This window comes from Amblyomma maculatum, chromosome 1, assembly GCF_055883805.1.
Source record: "Amblyomma maculatum isolate TAMU_Amacu chromosome 1, ASM5588380v1, whole genome shotgun sequence".
Lineage (NCBI taxonomy): Eukaryota > Metazoa > Arthropoda > Arachnida > Ixodida > Ixodidae > Amblyomma > Amblyomma maculatum.
Window position 1 is genome coordinate 406,743,354 of NC_139344.1, and position 19,624 is coordinate 406,762,977.

At 45.2% G+C, this 19,624-nt stretch overlaps 1 protein-coding gene across 1 annotated transcript in view; it reads left to right on the forward strand.

Moving 5' to 3' along the window:
- Positions 1-764: 764 nt before the first annotated feature.
- Positions 765-19,624, forward strand: part of LOC146208820 (uncharacterized) — a 34,340-nt gene continuing 15,480 nt past the window's right edge. Inside the window, exons 1-5 of the mRNA XM_084596171.1 lie at positions 765-849; positions 7,419-7,558; positions 11,006-11,098; positions 14,338-14,476; positions 18,603-18,643. Of these exons, the coding sequence (XP_084452297.1) occupies positions 813-849; positions 7,419-7,558; positions 11,006-11,098; positions 14,338-14,476; positions 18,603-18,643 (450 nt within the window). The 5' untranslated portion in view covers positions 765-812. The remainder of the gene's footprint in view (positions 850-7,418; positions 7,559-11,005; positions 11,099-14,337; positions 14,477-18,602; positions 18,644-19,624) is intronic.

Genomic DNA, 19,624 nt, shown 5'->3' on the forward strand with positions numbered 1-19,624 from the left:
CTCATTTTTCTCTGCGCAGTATTCTTCTCATCCGCGCAGCTCTTCGCCCTAAAACTGAACCATCTACCCCATAAGCTTTACCGAGGTACCGAAGACAGCCTTCCTGCTCAGTTTGCTACAGACCCTTCCCGGGTACCCAAGAGGAAGCCGGGAGCATTCAGGGCCCGTCTATTCGTATTAAAGCCCAAAGCAAGAAAGAACCAATGTCTCCTCTCGACGCAGAGCTAAGTTCCCACAGTAGTGCTCCGCCAACCTGTCTGCGCATTTATTCTTGCCATTACTTTGCCTCTCTGATGCCCCTTCAATCTAATATTCCTGTTAACATTCCCTTCACTCCACTCCTAAAATTAGTGAATGTTCCCTCAATGAAACAGCAGCACGCGCTGCGCTCGTCACGGTTCTTCAGAAATCACAACTAAGGTAGACGGATGGCACAACGGACGGATGCTTTCCAATATGCAAGTTGATATCCTAACGCAACATCAGCAAACTTAGATACCAAGACATGGGAAATCTCCAGCACGCTGCTTCAAAAGGTAAATACTGATAGAAATTGCAGCCACATAAGCATCTATTGGGAATACTCTTTAAGTGTGCAGAAAAGAGATAACACCGAAACGCCCCATTTCCTCGCAACCGAACACGTCATAGCCACCTTCATTGGCCAAACGACGGCCGTCCGCTTATCAATCTGCGCTAATCTATACACTTGAACGATTATCTTCAAAAGCCTGATTGCTGCGCATGCCACACTTGAAGAGCGTCGTTGGCGTAGTTGTCTTTGACTTCTTGGACTCCATTGGAAAGCCAGGATGCCGAGCCTAAATGAAAAAGTGGCCCTCATTACGGGTGAGTCACAACAATATGTTTTAGAAAGTGTTGCTAAATAAGAATGGAAAATTAATCTAGTAAAACTGCTAAAGTACGCTGTGGATTTTGCGACAGCATTGTTAATTTTCTTAATTTTTCTTCCGTTGACGTATTCTATAGAGAAAATAAAAAGATACTTCATATGGACGCATCCAACCAAACTTCACTAACCATAATTAAATCTCAGTATAAAAGAGATGGCACAAGCATTCTCCCGTCTGCTGCACAGCTTTCTTCTGAGGTCTTTCAAAATACTATGTAGTGTAATTATAAAGGATATGAATAACGGTTCATCACAAAATGGCAATCCAGTGCGGCATCGTACAGAATCAGGTGCCATGTTGTCTTGTTCAAGTATCAGCTGTATGACATTCCAGTATGCCGCGTCGATCGCGGAACCTGCAGGCATTATATTTAACGTGTTGCTAGCAGCGCTTCCTTACAGTGATATTTTTCTTCAGCTTTGGAACTGCGGTTGTAGCTAAACGATAGTTCTGTAAGCGTGCCTAACTTCTCTGCTAGCCGCTAAGCGACGCTATGTACCGTCGCGCTATGTGGCATTTGAACTGCGAAATGTTTTGAGTTAACCACTATTATTTGATTGGTAGTTTAGTGCCCACCGGCAGAGTGGTGTATTCAATAACTCAGTGAATAAGATACTAAAATGGAACGCAAGATAAAGCTCGCAAACCCGCTCTTGCTAAATTCCCTGGCCGCAACAGGGTGACGCTTTGGTCACCCTGTCATCTGCACGCAATAAAACAATTTCAGTCTCTTCGAAAGCACTTCGATTTATGCGTCCGCATTATGACCGCAATTTATCGCCCTCCACTGATGCTACCTCCTCGTCATTTTCTTATCTTGATGACAGGCGCTTGCATGACTAGATCGGTTTTTCCACAAGATCGTACACGGTATTATTTCTCTATAAGCGCCGGTTGAATTTACCAATCATTCCGCACCCCGCACGCGACGGAGTAGCTAGCTCAACTTAGTTCCTCTGCACGTATCAGTACATTCTAATAAACCTTATTGCAGTCAAGCGACTCAGTATTGTTAATGAATAAATAATTAAACATTTTCCGGGCACTATAGAAACCTGGAATTCATTAGCCATTCTCTTTGAGCACCGCGGCATGCTGACTATGCCTGTCATTTCCCGATTCATATGCGGTGACACATTTTAGTGCGAGGACATCTACTTCACAAGGCCTAACCGGCTTAACATTTATAGTGGGAACGTGAGATCAGAATCCAGTCTTTCAGGAGCCTTGAGTACTGAGTTCGACACGCGGCCTATAGGCCATACAGGCACACTCGTGTGACGTGGCTAAAGCGAGGATTTATACATATTAAGGTAGTATTTCATATAATGCGATACAGTGCTACCGAGCAAAAGTGGAGAACACACGATCGGCTAGGATTGTTGTTCTTTTGTGGAGAAGTGCGCATCTGGCAAAGGTACTGGGGAAAGCAGGCGAGCATGAGGAGTACCATATATGCAGGTCTTGCAAACAGCCACGGCAGAGTCACAAAAACGATGGTATGATGTTTTGTCAAGTCGCGTAGTTTCTCCACTTTTACGCAACATTGTACGTTACGTACGTACGCTAAGGTGTATTTGTGAGGCAGTAGAAGCGCATATTAAACGTTTACTGATTGACTCAAGCGAGTGGCGCAGTACATGTACGCGAACGAGGATTCGTAACGAGATCCAGCAAACTTGAGTCATTGACTTTGTCTTAAAGGGCTTATGTGTTCCTCCGGCTAAGGCTTGTAATAGGTGAAAACTGAGTCTTAGCCGGAGCAGCGACGTTTTCAGCTTCGTAACAGAGTATTTCAGAAGTATTGCGTATTTAGACTCCATACAAGTGAAAACATAGGCCAAAAATGTCGTACTAAGAAATTAGCTAACATAAAAATCGTGGAAAGATGTCAAGATATCCTCATTGTTCCTTTAAAACTGATTTTGTCATAAAATAAGTTCCTATATAGACATACACTCGAATCGTATTGGCTCAGCTTAACTGTTGCCTGGTTCAACCCTTCACCCCCCCCTCCCCCCTCCATACTGCCGCACGAATCCGCAAGTGGGCTACACACTCACCCTGGCATTCCAGCATTCCCGCGTCATGCTTCCGCCGCCGAACTCACTATCTTTCTCTCTCTGTGACTTTAGTACTCCTGGCGGTCACGTCTTTGCTTGAGTTCGAAAACATAGAACCAGAAGAACAGCTTCTGTGATTTGGCAGCTAGCATGGCCTCCGCATGAGCGTTCGGATGAAACATGCTTCACCCAGATTTCTGGTCGTAGTACGGCTAAGTGAATAGACTCCTGCCGATTGCGTATCAGTGTGAGTGATTATCGTTCGTACCCTCACAGTACTGCGAACGCCTTGTTATTGATCGCTTGAGAAAGCCAAAAGATATGAATTTACCGAATGACTTAATCGTGACTTTATATGCGTTGTGAGACGTCACATTTGGAGCGACTTTGGTGCAAAAAAAGAAAAAAAAAAACTCTGCAGCATATAATTTCCGAACTATTTTGAACAGGACACATATCTCGAACGGAACCATTCGTATGGCGTTCTTGAAAGACATTGTTGACCGATGCCTCTGCTATCGCGTGTTTTTCCGCGGAAGAAGCAGCATCTACCGTGTGTCCGTGCTCCCCGATCGCGTTCTCAAGAGGTGCCGGTTAAGAGTTAAAGCACGTATCAAGAGAAGGGACACCGCATTCCTCCAACTTGAGCTGCGAGGGCGACGAAGAATAAAGTTGCGAAAATCGCGAAAGGCCTTCGCGTCCGCGATGACGCTTTTCAACATACGCCTTATTTTTTTTCTCTCCAACAGCTTTTTTAGACGGCATGAGATCGTGCTATGTACACAAACATATCGGATAACTCAAGTGGTTCTCGCGCGGCTGACTCCACTTGATCTTCGCGGCGACTCAGCGCGGACTATCACGAGTCATGCACGTAGTTGTTTCCGCGGTGAAAGAAAAGCATCGTTGCAGTACTATAGCTAGTACGAATAAAAGAAGAGAAGCAAAAAAAAAAGGAACAGGTAGAAAGGAAAGCACAGGGTAAAGCTGAGAGATTCAGTTCATAAGAAGGCCGAGCGAAAATAAAAAATAGCAAAACAAGACGAGACTAGAGCAGCTTAAAATGCAGCGTGAAGAGCTCTACATTGACGACTATTGTGCATGTTTATCTACATGTTAAATGCACATATCAGTTCGTGACGGCCGCCATCCCATCAGGAAGTTTACTTTGTCGACACGGCGGGGCACTTTTAACCCTCCAAAATAGCTTGAAAGGATTTTTTCTACGACCTATTTTGGCTGGCAGAGGTGCGCACCCATACGCAGTCCAATGAGCCACTTCAATAAACTGGGGGCTTGTAATATGGAGAACCCTTGTTCTGCACCTTGATATGCAAGCGAGTGAGCTGACGGGCTTAGCCAGCTTGTTCTACGATGGAGCCCGCCTCTGTAGGACGTCTTCATCGCACACTCGAGCACCGCATCTAGCACCATCCGTCCTTCTCTTCCGTAGACAAGATGGAACGGGTTTAAACAGGTTGTTTCCTGATTCACCTTGTTATACGGGAACGTTGCTTATCTGGGTGTATCTGACCCCACGCTTTGTATTCCACGTGCACGTAGTACATGAAATTTTAATCCAATCCGCCAGCGTCTTGTACAACCATTCTACGAGCCCCTTCTTATGGAAATGGTAATTGAGCTGTCTGCTGTCGTATTTAGATGTTCTGTATAGCTACGACAGAAGATGTGCGGCGATTCTGAGCGGCGAATGCTTCCCCCCAATTCACGGACTGAGCGCCGTGTAAGAGCATATCAACCCCCTTAAAGAAAATTAAAGATCAGTGCAGAATCTGCATGGAGTAATGCGAAAGCACGGATGCTGTGGTTCGTTGCTTCTGGTTGCTTCTAGTTGCTTAATTCACTTCTTGTTTACCCATTTTAGTCTTTGGTACTTTTAAATTGCGTGCCAATTCCTTCATATGCAATTTTTCAGCTCTACTTCCGGTTGCGGGACGTCACATCTTTGACGTCACATTAAGTCACTTCTTCTTTACCTATTTTTGTCGTTGGTACTTTCACTCTCACCTTCCTCCCTTCCCTGACAATGTGTGACAGATACTGCGCCTTTCCTTTCCTGTGAACCAGTTATTCTAATTATTTACCTAATGAACTTATTGATCTAATTATTTTTTCGAACACAACATTACGTCACCCTCTATCGATTGACACCACTCATTACCATCTACCACTTCTCAATTACAACTGCTGCGGACATCATTTTGCGCACACGTTCTGCGGACAGAAATCTGTGAACATAGCACAGTAATGCTTTCTCAATAAAAATTGCGCGACTTCGAGTGTCATTCCTTGCTGGAAAGCCTGCCTTTCGGCGTAACTCGTCAAGTAGTCCGTAACGACTACTCTCGGCCTGTTTCTCGCTACACGGTAAATCAAATAGAGGAGGTTTTTGTCTACTTCCCCAAAGTGCTTGGGGACTGGCAAACAGTTCAGAGGCGCTGTCTTCCTACACTGGCCCTCCCGCCAGGCTCTGACGTGGCGCTTCACGCACGAAGTGAGTTTGGGATCTCATCGTGCTTTTGGCACTGGTCCAGGAGTTTTTCTTGCACAACATTCCATCCCTGAGGCAGAAGAATTGTAGCCTGCGTGCCAGGTGGGAGGGCATCGACCGCCCATATATGCTCTATGAGCAGCCTCGATTCTTCTTTGGCCCTTTGTTTAATAATAATATCGGACGAGCTTAGTGCGCCAGGGAAGTTGTCTTCTCCGTTGTCTTGAGAAGGATCCACGAGTGTGCACGACAGACTGTCAGCGTCTTTTTGCCGTCGACCGGATATATAAACGATGACGAAGACAAAATCTTAAAAGCCCCGTTCACGTGGGCCCTTGATGTTCGTGAGCCACCACAACACGAATGGTGGTCAGCAATTATCCGGAATGGGCCACCGCACAGGCAAGGACGAACCTTTGTGGTAGCTCATAGTACTGTTAAGAATTAATTTTCACTTGTAGAATGGTTGCACTCGGCTAGAAAGGTAGATGTATAGCGGTAACCCTGCTTCCACAGAAGTCCAAAAATTCAAAACACGGACGAGGATTACTGCACAATGTCATCAAAAATTATGACAAAATAATATCTTATGGCATCGAAATCAGACCCTTCTCGTCGGTTTAAATAAATCTCCGAACTTCTCGAGAATCCTTGCAACCAGCAAGACAAGGACGAAGAAAGGAGGCGCAACGAGTACTCACTGCCCAGAAAATATTTAAATGGCTAGAGCTCGTTGCATCTTTCTTCATGCTCACCCCGTGTGCGACGCAGAATTTTATTATGCTAAAGCACAAATGAGTCCAGCTGCTTGTTTAAAATTCCGAAATGATACTACGTCGAGCTGTGCACAGCTCATCGTCGCCTTAATCAAGTCCCCTATTTGTGAAATGGATCCAAACACATCGCTATCGCATTGTATTCTTAAGGTGCATTAAGCACTTGCCCAAATTTTGTAGCGCGTCACTACTGAGGTCCCCAGTCACAGAGTTCGCCGATATTGCTTGATCGTACTTGACCTCAAAACCCTAGCATCAAACCGAAAGGGAAATGAAACGTGACGTGCTTACACAAGTTACCTACTGCGCTAAATCAGCAGCAAATCTTCACTGTATCGACTGAATTTATCGTATAGTGTTGAGTGCCTAACGCGTAAAGATAAATAGCACCGGACTGTAAAGATTCTGCAGAACGATCAGACCATGGCAAACGGCTTACAACCGTCTTTATTACCTGTTTTGCGATTATATAGCAGTATAAAGGGGCAGCATGGCAAGAGGATATCTAAGCCGTTAGCTAGAACAAAAACCGTTTCGTTCCTAATTTCAAATCTCGGTTGGCGTTCAAGTAGCGTAAGCGTTCTTTGCAGCGTCCACTTTACGTAAGATTTATGGACAGATTCAGAATCATTATTCAGCATTTCAAAAAATATATGACAAATTTAAGGATTAAATCAATATATTCCGTTGCATGCAGGTCGGGTGGGTCATGTATTAAGCAATAATTTGTCCAATGTAAATGACACAATGTACACTGTTTTCCAAATTTCAAAAGAGACTAATTTTCCTTATACTGTTATTTCTCGTACCATCAGTCGTCATAGCTTCGCTGAGGTGAAGGTGCCGGAGAATAAATGGGATGAATGGTCTCAATGGGGTGGCGCGGTGGGCGTTTGGATAAGTGCGTAACAAAAACAAGCTCAGAAGAAATGTGAAATGTGAATGGAAACTTCTTAAAGCCAGTTAATTCCCCTTATCATACACGCTTGCAATCTTAACCTCTAAAATTATCTCGGGCCTTTTGATTCGCTCTTAGAAATGTAGACGTAATAAGGAAAACAACTCAGTAAGTGCCATAGCAAAAGCGGCGGTGTAATCTGTGGAGTTTCGGGATGCTATCATGCACGCATTTCTACCGTTCTCTTCCCTTCAGGTGCCTCGTCTGGCATTGGAGCCGCCACGGCCCTCCATTTTGCCTCACTGGGCTCCTGGATCGCCCTCACTGCCAGAAACGAGGCCGCTCTGCAAAGGGTGGCAGAAGCGTGCCGCGCAAAAGGAGTGCCTGAGGACAAGGTAAACTTTTGCCCTAATCAATGCGGGAAGTTTAAGCTGTAATTCTATGACACAGCGTCACATTGGTCGACTAGAAAATCAAATCCATTGTGCTGCATCAACGAGATTGCAGGCCAACGTACAGCCTTAAACTGTCTGCACTGTGGTAAGATTCTAATTACTAATTCTTTAAAGTTAGGCCCTCGTAAATAAGAAACTCCACCCCTGTGCACACTTTATGCTGCCGGCGGACAACAATTGTCATCGTCAGTCACCCAATGAATTTCATTCATCAGCTTTTTAGCTAATACGACTAAGATAAATGCTCATGTTCTAAAAAATGAAATGGTCGCACTTCTACATTGACCACTGCATTTCTTATTTTTTACTTAAAGGTTTGAACAATTGGATTAATTACGCATGCAGTGCATTGCTAACTGGATTGGCGACTGGAAATAATTTAAGTGTTGATTGGTTTATAGGGTTTGTCGCCTCAAAACCGACTCCTATGAGAGACGTCGTAGAGGAGGGTTGTGAAAATTTCAGTCACCTTGGGATATTTAACGTGCACTACCATCGTACAGTACACAGGCACTTTGCTTACCATCCATTGAAAAGTCGCCGCCGCAGCACGAATTTGACTCCGTATCCTTGGATTTAGCAGTCTAGCGCTCTAACCCCTGCGCCACCGCGGCAGTCTCCTTATTAGTGTGGCGCCAATTTTGTGCCAGGCGTGTTTCTTCCATTTAGGCAGCGGAAATTGAAAAGGAAACAGATATCAGCGTAACCTGTAGAACGCCTTGAAAATCCTGCATAAAACAATAAGAAAGTCACGCAGTCTGTCCACTTGTAGTTCCTTGATTCGGAATATAGAACTGACCACCTCAGGATCCAATTGTCTTGGAAGACTGGATTACGATCGTACCCTCCCATGTGAAGGCGAAGCCCGACTTCGCAGCGCATGCTGATTCGGTCGTAACGTCCCCTGGTGTCACATAAGCAGCGGAGAAAGAAGTGTCATGCCATGTCAGCTGCTAACCAGCCAAATACCACTTGCAAGAAGTATCCGGAAGAGACCTACCTTCTCTTTTAACGCGATATGATTAAGGTCCCGCTCATCAGAAAATCTGACCTCGAAAAATTAAGCATGGCGCTGGCAGGCAGTAGCTAGCAGCTGACATGACCGAGCACTGATTGGCTGCAAGGCTGCCAGACGCTGCGTTTGGCAGTATCCTACCCTGCCTCGACCCTGGCAACTTTAAACGCAGAAACTTGGCTGTTGAGGCTAGTCTGGCACTACTCTTCGAGGAACTAGCGGGCCTGAAATGGGATATCATAGGGCTCTTTGAAGTTAGGGGACCAAATGAGGCATATAAAGTATTGAAGGGCGGGCATGTATTGTGGCATCGAGATTTACCGGAGAGACAAGAACTTGGAGTAAGGTTCCTTGTCAGTATATAGCTGGTGACATAGATGAATTATGCAGGATTAATGAGTGGGTGCCAGGCGTCAATTAGGCTTAATAAGTGGTATAAACTGAAGGTTGTATAGGCCTACGCGCAATACATGTCCTGATGACCAGACAGTCGAAAGCTTCTGCGAAGAAGAATAAAATCGCCAATGGGGAAAGTAAAAACACAGTATAGTGTACTGATTGACGAATTCAATCTTATGGTAGGCAAAAATCAGGCTGGAGACCAGGACGTGAGTGACTATCGCATTTTTCGCTAAGAATAGCGGGAAGGGGGGGGGGGGAGGGGGGGAGTGTTCAGCGGAGTATTCGCAGAGCACAATAACTTAAAAATCGAGAATGCCTTCTTCAACAGTAACAAAGGACGGGGTTAAAAAAGTTTTACAAGCTATGAAAAAGGGAAAGCAGCTGCGTACTGCAGATTTATTGAAAGACGAGGAGCGGGGTATATTGTACTTGAAAAACTGGCCACCCTATATGCACAATACCTATTGCCATCGGCGGTACCAGACATATGGAAGAACGTTAACGCTATCTTAGTTCACAACAACTGGGGCGCTAAGGTCTTAAATTGCAGACCACTCAGCTTACTCTCCGTACAGGTATATACTAAGGTAATCGTTAATAAAGCCAGGATAACCCTAGACTTCAACCAACCAAAGGATCAAGCAGGTTTTCGGAAAGAGTGCTCTACTATCGATCATATCTATATTATCACCATTGTGATAGAAATATTCTCGGAATATAACCAGCCCTAATAGATAGGATTCATCGATGACAAAAAAGTATTTGACTCAGTGTGAACCTGCCGTGTCGGGCGAATCCTCCAGGCGGCGTGACAGAACTTGTAATTCTTTCGCATTTACGCACGTAAGAAGACCTCAGAGTACCCCTGTGTTTTTTTGTTGTTCAATGTGAAGTAACAATGTAGTCATAGAAAAAACGGATTAGACAGCATAAGGAGAGCTGCCACATGCCGACCGTTGGATCCGAACTCTCGACCTCCAAAAAACGCGTCCAGTTCCTTACCTGCTGAGCCACGGTGACAATATTCTACTTTTGTATGAACACGAAATTTGGAGGTTTTGTGTTCAAATCCAGCCTGCACTTCTCGTTGCTTTTTCTTGTTCAACCATAATCCATCATTACAGTAATATTTAACTGGGACCGACACCAAAAAATTGTCATTACTTTCCTTGCTGTCAGTTGTTGTTGGTTCCCTTCATATGCATCTCATAACGAGCGGCTCGTCACGCCCCCTACATTCGTTCGCTGACTAGTTTAACCAGGCCACGTACTTCATAGCCTCAATAAAATGGTGAGCTAACAGCTTCCCCCTCCCATCCCCCGTGCCACATTTGTTAGATCTCGTACCACGTGACACTCAGCGCGAGACAGTGCGTTTCATTTTCGTCGCTAAGAATGTGGGGGACGCTGGTGAACACTCCGAACGATACCGTTACGCTCAACATAAACACTTCAGAAAGCTTAAGATTGCACAGCCGTCGCCGTATAGCTCAGTAGGCACGAAGCATCTATCCGACGCGAAATTCGGAGGTCGGGGGTTCAGACCCACCAGTGACCTCTTATTGTTTTTTTTTTCTTCAACTTTGTAATCAAATGACTCTATGATTACAGTATTATTTCCCATTCAACACATGAAAAATCCCCCTGTGTAACTGGCGGTTGGCTCCATTTTCCTGTTTGTCTCTACAGGGGAAACAATGAGCTCGCAAAGGAAATGGGCTACAGGAACATAGTCTATGGTTTCACGGTATAGCGTCTGGCCAGGAAGCATGGTTGAAGTTCACTGGCCAGTGCCCACGGTCACCACGATCACTGACCACAGTTCTGACCAGGGTCAGTGACCAGTGAAATTCAAGCTACAGGACTAGCCAACGAGAACAGTTGGCAGCGTGCTCGAAAATATGGAACCGCAAAGCCTTTCACGGCGCACCTGCATAACAAAGTTTTTCTCTCTTCTCGTCTTTTCACAGGTGCTGGTTGTCCCCGGCGACGTGTCAGTCGTAGCTGACTGCGAAAATGTGGTGCAGAAGACTGCCGAGCACTTTGGAAGAATCGATATCCTCGTAAGTGCAAATCATGGATACATTCTACATCAGAAACGAAGGACTCCTACTTCTACCGCTGCGATCTTAATAGTAAGCGCAATTCCCTGAGAGTCCTAATCACATCGAACTTAAGTTCGGGGTTCGTGGGCGCAGTTTGTTGGAGCCTCGCTGTGTTCAGCGTCCAAAGAATGGATATTTTTGAATAGACAATTGTCGACGCTTTGTTATTTTTATTGCGAAAGCATTTCTACTCCAGATCTAACCGCTCGTCGGGAAGTGCCGAGTCCGAGCAGGTGTACGTGTACGTGTACGTGTACGTGTACGTGTACGTGTCCGTGTACGTGTCCGTGTTGTCCATGTCCGCAGTCCCCTGGCACGAGCTGTCAACTTGGGTCTCTCGTTTCACATGGGACAGTTATGTCAGAATCAGCCTGCCAGGAACCTGACACTCAAGTTACCCCTATAGACGACCAAGACACGTTCATACGGCTTGGTTAAAGCGGAGCTGAAGAAGAAGAAGAAGAAGAAGAAGAAGAAAAAGAAGAAGAAGAAGAAGAAGAAGAAGAAGAAGAAGAAGAAGAAGAAGAAGAAGAAGAAGAAGAAGAAGAAGAAGAAGAAGAAGAAGAAGAAGAAGAAGAAGAAGAAGAAGAAGAAGAAGAAGAAGAAGAAGAAGAAGAAGAAGAAGAAGAAGAAGAAGAAGAAGAAGAAGAAGAAGAAGAAGAAGAGAAGAAGAAGAAGAAGAGAAGAGAAGAAGAACAAGAGGAAGAAGAAGAAGAACAAGAGGAAGAAGAAGAAGAACAAGAGGAAGAAGAGCAAGAAGAAGAAGAGCAAGAAGAACAAGAGGAAGAAGAAGAAGAACAAGAAGAAGAAGAAGTACGCTCGGTCACCCGCAGCTAATGCTTTCTCTCCATATTCGGTTGAGCAGCGCTGAACCCTTCTAAATTTTTTGTCTTGATCTTAAGCTGCGGTACATTTCTAAATCCCTAAAATGCGGAATGCCACATTCAGACAAAATCCTGTCGCTGGTCCTTTCCAAGCTGCAAGCGCTGTCGACGCAACTTGAAAAATCAAAAGTCGTGAGTAGCTGGAACGCATCCACGCACAAAGGCCTTTTTGTTTTTTGTAGAGGTGAGCGAATACCGAACTTTCAAATCGAATATCACATCGAATGAAAAACACATATAGTTTCGTCTAAAGAGCCGACATGATGGCCCCTTTAACATTCCTACTTTGAAAGACAGGCAAACAGTTTGCCACAAAAATGTCTTTCTCCGACTTTACTGGCAGATAAAGGGTTTACTTGATGGATGGAAGCGAAATGGTAGGACCCCACCCTGAACAATGCCCAACGAACGGCTGCGTCACATGTTTCATATATAAAATCACGTGCATATTTTTCCCGGCACGTTTATTTCAATTCTGGCTTCGGGCCACGGAGACGAGACTTCAGCCGAACGAGCTGTATACGCTTCGCGTAAAAGCCTGGCTATCGAAACCAATACTGAATAGTTCGAATTGATAGAGTCCGTACGCGCTCAGACCAGACAGGCGAGGGCGGCGGCCTTGTCCAGCGGGATCCCGGACTAGGGACTTCACTCATGAAACGGGCCTTTTCGAGCCAGTATTCTCATTTCTTTTTAATTAAAATCTTTATCCCCACCCCTTTCATGCGACTTTAAAGGGACTGGGAAAAATGACTAAATTACCCGAAACTTCGAAACATCTAATGTCCCTATAAAACTTCCAGAGAACCATTTGCTTCATAGCAATTTTACCAAATGACTGCGTGAAATATCGATGCTTATATATTTGAAACGGAAGCCAAGCGGCAACTATGGTATTTCGAGGTTTCATGAAGTGCCTTGCTTTACGCACACTATCGACTAGAATCGTCAGTGCCTCCGCGGAACTTAACGCGTTGCGTCGGGGTAGCAGTGGTGCTTTTTCGCAAATGGTCCCGTCGCGTTTTGACAATCCTTCACCGTACGCATTGTGCAATGAAGATAATGGAGTGAAAGATCCTGATCGGTATAAGTGTATTTGAAGCGAAGAGGGAGTATGAAGGCGCAAGAGAGGAAAATTGAGAAAATATGCGTAGGCGTTCGAAAATGTGACGCCGTACGAAAGCAAAATTAAAAGACCAATGACGTGCAAACCAGTGTTCGGAAAGACGCGACTGGCCGATACTCGCGTCCTATGGTGGCGGTAGGATGGTGTGAATTTAAGAAAGCGGAACCGAAACTATGCTGCGGGGCTATACTTCGGCTATTGACGATTTCCGATCGTCTTTTCGCCTGATACAGAGCACTCGCCTGAGACCCCCAGGCACCGTTCTTCCATGCAATTCATTTTCAAGGAGGTCTATTTGTACGATCGCTGGCTTTGCGGGTCGCACCTCGATGTGAATTAACACGTCCAAATTATTGAGCATCCTACGCCACAGGTCTACATTGGCTGTTCGAATTGCAAATTCGCAGGCGTCAATTAACGAGATTTTATTGTACGTCGCCTTCCGTGTGCCGGCGCCGATCCTGTCGCAATATATATTGAAAATTGGGTCATTCAAATAGTAGGTTTTCAGTTCGCGAATTGAATTATTCGAAAACTGGTTATTCCATTCGTATTCGGGTATTCGCACACCCCCTACTTTTTTGTTAAACACGTAACTCTAGCCAGCACAACATTCCGTGGTTCGAGTGGCAATGTGAAAGCATCAATTTAAGAAAATTTTGCTGTTTCTTAAAGCTATGTAGCTGGCGAAGATAAATGCATGGTTATCTGCAACGTAATAGCGTTCAGAGCCTCCCACACAGGTGCTCATGAACGGGAAATCATTCTTTGATTCCAGTAACACTCCTGTTCGCACAAGCACATCGAAGTGATGAACTTTCTGCGAGCATTTTAGTCCTCTTTTTATGCAGGCAAAAGCATTCGAACGTATTACGCAAATTCGCAGCGTATGAAAGAAAACACAGCTATTACATTGGTAAGACATGCGCCCTGATAGCCCCACGCCCAATAATTTCTTAAATATGTCATAGCGCTTCCACTGTCTTCCCCGATGAAATGGTAAATTCCGCCGTGAGGTCATACCTGTGACTGAGTATTATTATCAGATACCGCGTGATTTCGATGGAATTTCCAAGTCAAGGCTTCCTGTCGAACGAACCGCCGTAAATCAACATGCACTCTTTTCCGCCCCTTTGAAATTGCACTATCATTAATTTTTTTTCGCTTGCTACTGCTTTTGCCTCCAGGTGAACAACGCCGGTGTGCCTGGTCATGGAACTACGGACAGCGCCTCCCTTGAAGACTACAGCCAAGTGTGGAACACAAACCTTCGTGGCCCGCTCTGCATTATGCAAAACGCTCTGCCCCATCTGCGCAAAACTAAAGGTGGTCTTTGTGGCTGCGTTCACTAAAAAAGTTTGCTAAACATGCATAATTGAAATATTCGTCGACGGCCGCCATGCTTTATTAACTAAGCCGCAGTATTCTTAAGACTATTTTTTTTTTTTTTTTACGGTTATCTCCAGTTGTTTCTTCCTGACGCTGTCCTTTCATTTTCTCCATCTTCCACTTTTCTTTTTATCTTTTGTACTCATTTGTGCTTTTTCCTCTGTATCCTCACATTCGTGTTGTATAGCTTCTCTCAATCTCTGACTTTTGGCTTACCATGGCATGGCGCCGATCGGCTTCGACCTTTACGCTCTCCCCCAGATCTGAATTTTCAGTGACCATGTTGCAAGTGTTTTCTTTGGCCTCCTTCTGACAGTCAAATTTCGAAGCACAAAAACTGTTTCACAGATTCATGCCGTATTCGATTCGCCCAGCCACGGGCGTACGCGAATGTGATGAGGCATATCGTGAATGGCGCCAACCTGTGGCAAAGAGATGGTCTACGCAGATCCATAAGGTACACAGTCTGAACTGAATTGCAGCTTGAAGGAACCTTTCAATTCAGACTTATGCTAACTTGAGGAGGGGTGAAAAAGCAGTTAAAAAGAAATTGAGAAATATCACAACTTCCGCACCTTTGTGAAAAGCTCTCTGGTACTGCTACTTAGTGCGTAGTGTGCTTCAACGGTGGCCCTCTACCATTGCCACAAACCAGTAGCTGTCCTCGCGTGTGTATTGGCTGATTTTGCAGCATCGATGGTGCGTCATATTTGTTTAGTGATTGTTGCTATCACTCGCAGTACATATAAAAATTCGTGTTTTCTTTACATTTAACCTTATAGGTACATGTGGCTTCCGCAATATAATAAAGATTAGTTTACAAGCAGTTTACACGTTCATTAAAATTAGCAGTAGTAAACTGCCAATAAGCGTTATTTTCTTGAAGCATTTATTTCCTCCCCCTTTGACAAGGAAGTTAGCCCTCTCAGTAGCATTTTAAACTTCAACCGTCGGTAGCAATCATTTGGTGGATGTTCACTAAGATCAATATGTACCTCTCTGTTGACGCTTCTGCATATGTGTGGAAGTGGGATTACTCGTATGACGGGGCAAAAGCACTGAAGTATCGCCACCTTTGTTTTCACTACGTGTATGGAAAGGCCTGTTGAAAAAGAGATGAACATATCTGTAGCTCTTACATCGCATTTCAAATTAAATCATAATCCGCTCTCAAGTTCGACCCCAGTAATGTCATGGGAAGAAGACAACAGCAGATATCTAAAATATGAACATTAGGTAAAAACTGCGGCAGCAGCTCGCACGCATTTTAAAGCTAAAATTCAACTTAACTTGCGTATTTTTGTTAACGCATTGTGGCCATGAGTGTTGAGCTTGCCACCGAAAGGAATAGGCTTGAATATCGTTTCACAAACAGTCTCAAGGTTTACATGATAGCCACAAGAGCATTCTACTAAACCTGGTGCAGTGATTTCACAGTTCTCAGCTACTCGACGCTGTTTTTAAAAGATAAGATTCATTACAGAAATGCATCCAGCTGCGCCTCCACCTTCCACTTCGTACTAATGCCTTCGGGCTATGAGCCAGATTCGCATTATTCTAGCATCACCTGCATCTTTTCAGTCTTAACGGGGTCTCCTGAAACAATCAGTGAGGCAAGAGGAAATTAACTAATGACGTAATGATGTCTTCAAGCCACTCCGGAGTCCTGAGCCACGCGAGAGTGGTGATACCGCGCCAGCACACAAGGCACATGCGTATGCGCGTTTTAGACGCCTGGCGCCTAGCTGGCAATGTTGAAATAACAAACAGCCGCGAAATACAAACAGCTCGCCCATCGAAACATTGGTGCGGCAGGCGAGTTTATTGTTTCCCCTCCGCCAGAGATCTGCTGCGTTAGATGTTTACACCACGTGTCCGCCCCCCCCCCCCCCCCCTACTCCCGCGTTCCCTGGTAACTTACCGACTGAGGGCTTATTGTAAATAAAGTGCAACCGCTCGCACTTTATTTACAATTATTTACGTTGTGGCTAGCTTTTAAACGCGGGGGTCGAAGGGCCTCATTGCAATCGGCTTTCTTTCTCCCGAGCCAAGAACAGTTTTCAAACCTGTTGTGTGGTTTTGTGGCCACGATGTACCTTATCCCACTCCGCCACTCAGCACTGGCCCGCTGCAAGCACCAGGCCGCTGTTCAAACTTAAAATCTATGGCTGCGGCTTCCTGGAATGTCTTCTGAACCAGGCTGCCAGCAGCGACCATGGGTCGCCCGCATAGCACGGTCCGGAAAAGCAGCAGAGGAAAGCATGGGACTCTCACCCACTCCCCGAACGTGCCTCTTCTCCCAAACCCGTAGTAGCGGTTGGAGGTGGTGTCGTTTTGAACGGCCGTGGGTGGCAGTGTGACCCTGTAGCGTGCAGTACCGTGGACCGCTCCTTGCTGAGCTGATGCCGCTCCACGCTGGGACCCTGTGCGTTAAATTTGGCTTCACCGAGGCTTCATCTGTTGCTAATTTATGACGCCACTCGTAGGTTCGCCATGTAATGCGCGCATAACGGTCTATTCGCACGACGGCAAATGTTAAAATGGCGAGAATTGGGCGAGAATGGGGACTATAAGCAAGTTTTAGTCAGCTCACGCTGGCTGATCTCATCCACACTGTCAAGGTATTGTTGGTAAGAGGCTTCCTTAAAGGGGAAGCGCGCTAACAGGTGCTTCGTATGGTCTCGAAAAGGCTCTCCCATACCCGTCATTTTTGGCAGGAGTATAGGGGTAGTATAAAAGAACTTCATCCTTGGCCTCCGCATTGTACCGTTTGTGCCAAAAGTAACCAGTCTGCAGGATCTGCTTCTCAGCCATATGGTAGCAGATTCATACCACGTCTGAAGCTTTAAATCTCTGCAGTGCACATTTGAGCCCCTGTCTTCACCTCTTAACTAGTTGTAGAAAGTGGGAATCCTTATTGGCTTTATAATACAAGTGAGAAGCAAAACACGCAGACTGGTTACTTTTGGCAAAGACGGTACATGCTGAGTTTGCAGAAAGCGACGGATGTTTGTGTTCTTCGACGCAGTCGCTATCATCCGGTAAAGCGCTCTTCTGTAGAACACTGCCAAACACTTGGAGAAACCTCGGACGTAATTAAGCGCCGTTGGAGGAATTTTACTGACGTTTAAGAAGAAATGGGATTCTAACACTTATTTTCGGTGCACAAATAGACCGAGAGGGAATGCCGGAAATAAGGTGGGGACTCAAGAGAAAATATTTATTGAAATGACTGACAATGCTTGCGCTGCATCTCGCTGATTTTCATATTCGTGCAGCATCAAGTACTGTGCTCATACATTTTGTGATATAGGCTTTGTCTCACAAGCTTGAGAAAACGTGCCCCGACACTGTAATCCTTACCCGATAAGCTTCAGCAGAGCGAACAACCGCTTATTGTTGTTCGCGAACAGCGTCTTTGAAGGGCTGCTTTTAAAAATAACATTGGTTCAGTAGCCAGACATTGTTGGCTGCCCTTGTTGCGCCACGAATTTCCCATCCATTTCTACACCGCAGGATATTTCCGCTTCATTCAGGAAAACAGAATAAGTCATGGGTGGCAGCATGATCTTGTAGAGCACACCATCATAGACCCCTCCTGGCTTAGCTGGTGCAGCTCGACACGAGGGCGCTACGTTTTAAACTTGACCTCGCTGAACTACGTTGCACATCAATGCTGCGCGAAGGCAGTCGCCCCAACCTGGGCCACAAGTAATGGACACATTGGCATAAATATGTATAACTATAACAATAATAATAATAATAATAATAATAATAATAATAATAATAATAATAATAATAATAATAATAATAATAATAATAATAATAATAATAATAATAATAATAATAATAATATAAAGCAATAAAAACGGCATCATTCAAGATTTACATATATATATATACGACTGCGGCCGGTACTGTGGGTAAGGTGGCATAAAATGGAATGCCCTAAATATCAGAAACAGCGCCAGCCAATGTATAAAATTACAAGCGAAATGTAATGCAGAATAATTTCTTCGGCGTTAAGGATTGTTGTTTCTTTTTTGTTTTTTGTTTTTTGCAGGCAACGTCGTCAACGTGTCCAGCATAGCTTCGCTGACTGTGGTGAGTGTACTTCACAATATTTTGCTATTAAGGCTCATAATGCATAATGCACATAAAGTGAAAGACATTCTATGCTCAGGGGTGAGAATCTTGCGTAAACCAGATGCGTCCGTCCGCGAGATGTGTTCGCGAGATTCCGCCAGGTTTCATGAGATGTGTCCGCGAGACGTCGAAATAATTTGCCCTGCCACGATATTGCAACAGGTTCTGACGTCGACATAACTTCGCCTTTCGGCTAGTTAGGCCTAGTTACTATTAAAAAACCCATAGGGATCGTGTAACTCAGTTTAATCTTGCATCTCCTGAGATGCCGATGTCACCGACGAAGTAACCAAAGAAAAGAAAGAAATGAAATTATAACAAGTACAGAAACACGCACTGTAGAGGTAGAAGAGAAGAGGGAGGAAATGCTTTCACCATTACCCTCTTAAAGGCCCACTGTCCACCCTCCGGTCGAAAATATTTTCTTCCCCGGTGACTGTCAGACTTCGCCCCTGGAACGCAAGGCCGCAAAATGTTTTTGAAAAGAGTAACTAATAACGCAGTTACAGCCACCGCAATCACCCGATTCTATCCTGCCTCTCTCCTTCCGTTCCCTCGCAAAGGTTTTTCACTCTCCTGCCCGAGGTCGTCTAGCCTCCGCAATACAAATTCCCCTTCCTCCTCCGCGTTTGGCGGGAGGTGAGGCGTGGCTATCCGCGAGCGCGAAAAAAAAAAAACGGTCGAGGGAGCGCGCGCCGCTGGATTCAGTCTGGCCGTGGCGAGGGAAAAGCGCGCTGCGAGCGGTAGACACCCATCCTTCTCCCGTCAGTCAGCGAGACGGACCAATGGACGTCGTTCCCGATACGTACGTCATTATCGGGGCCCGTCGGGCCAGCGCAGGAAGCGGTGAAGCTGGCTTCTCAAAGGAGAGCATGAGGGAGCTTTGAATTGTATTTTCGATGCTTTGCGGCGCGCGTGTCGCTGTAGAATTTTGCACAG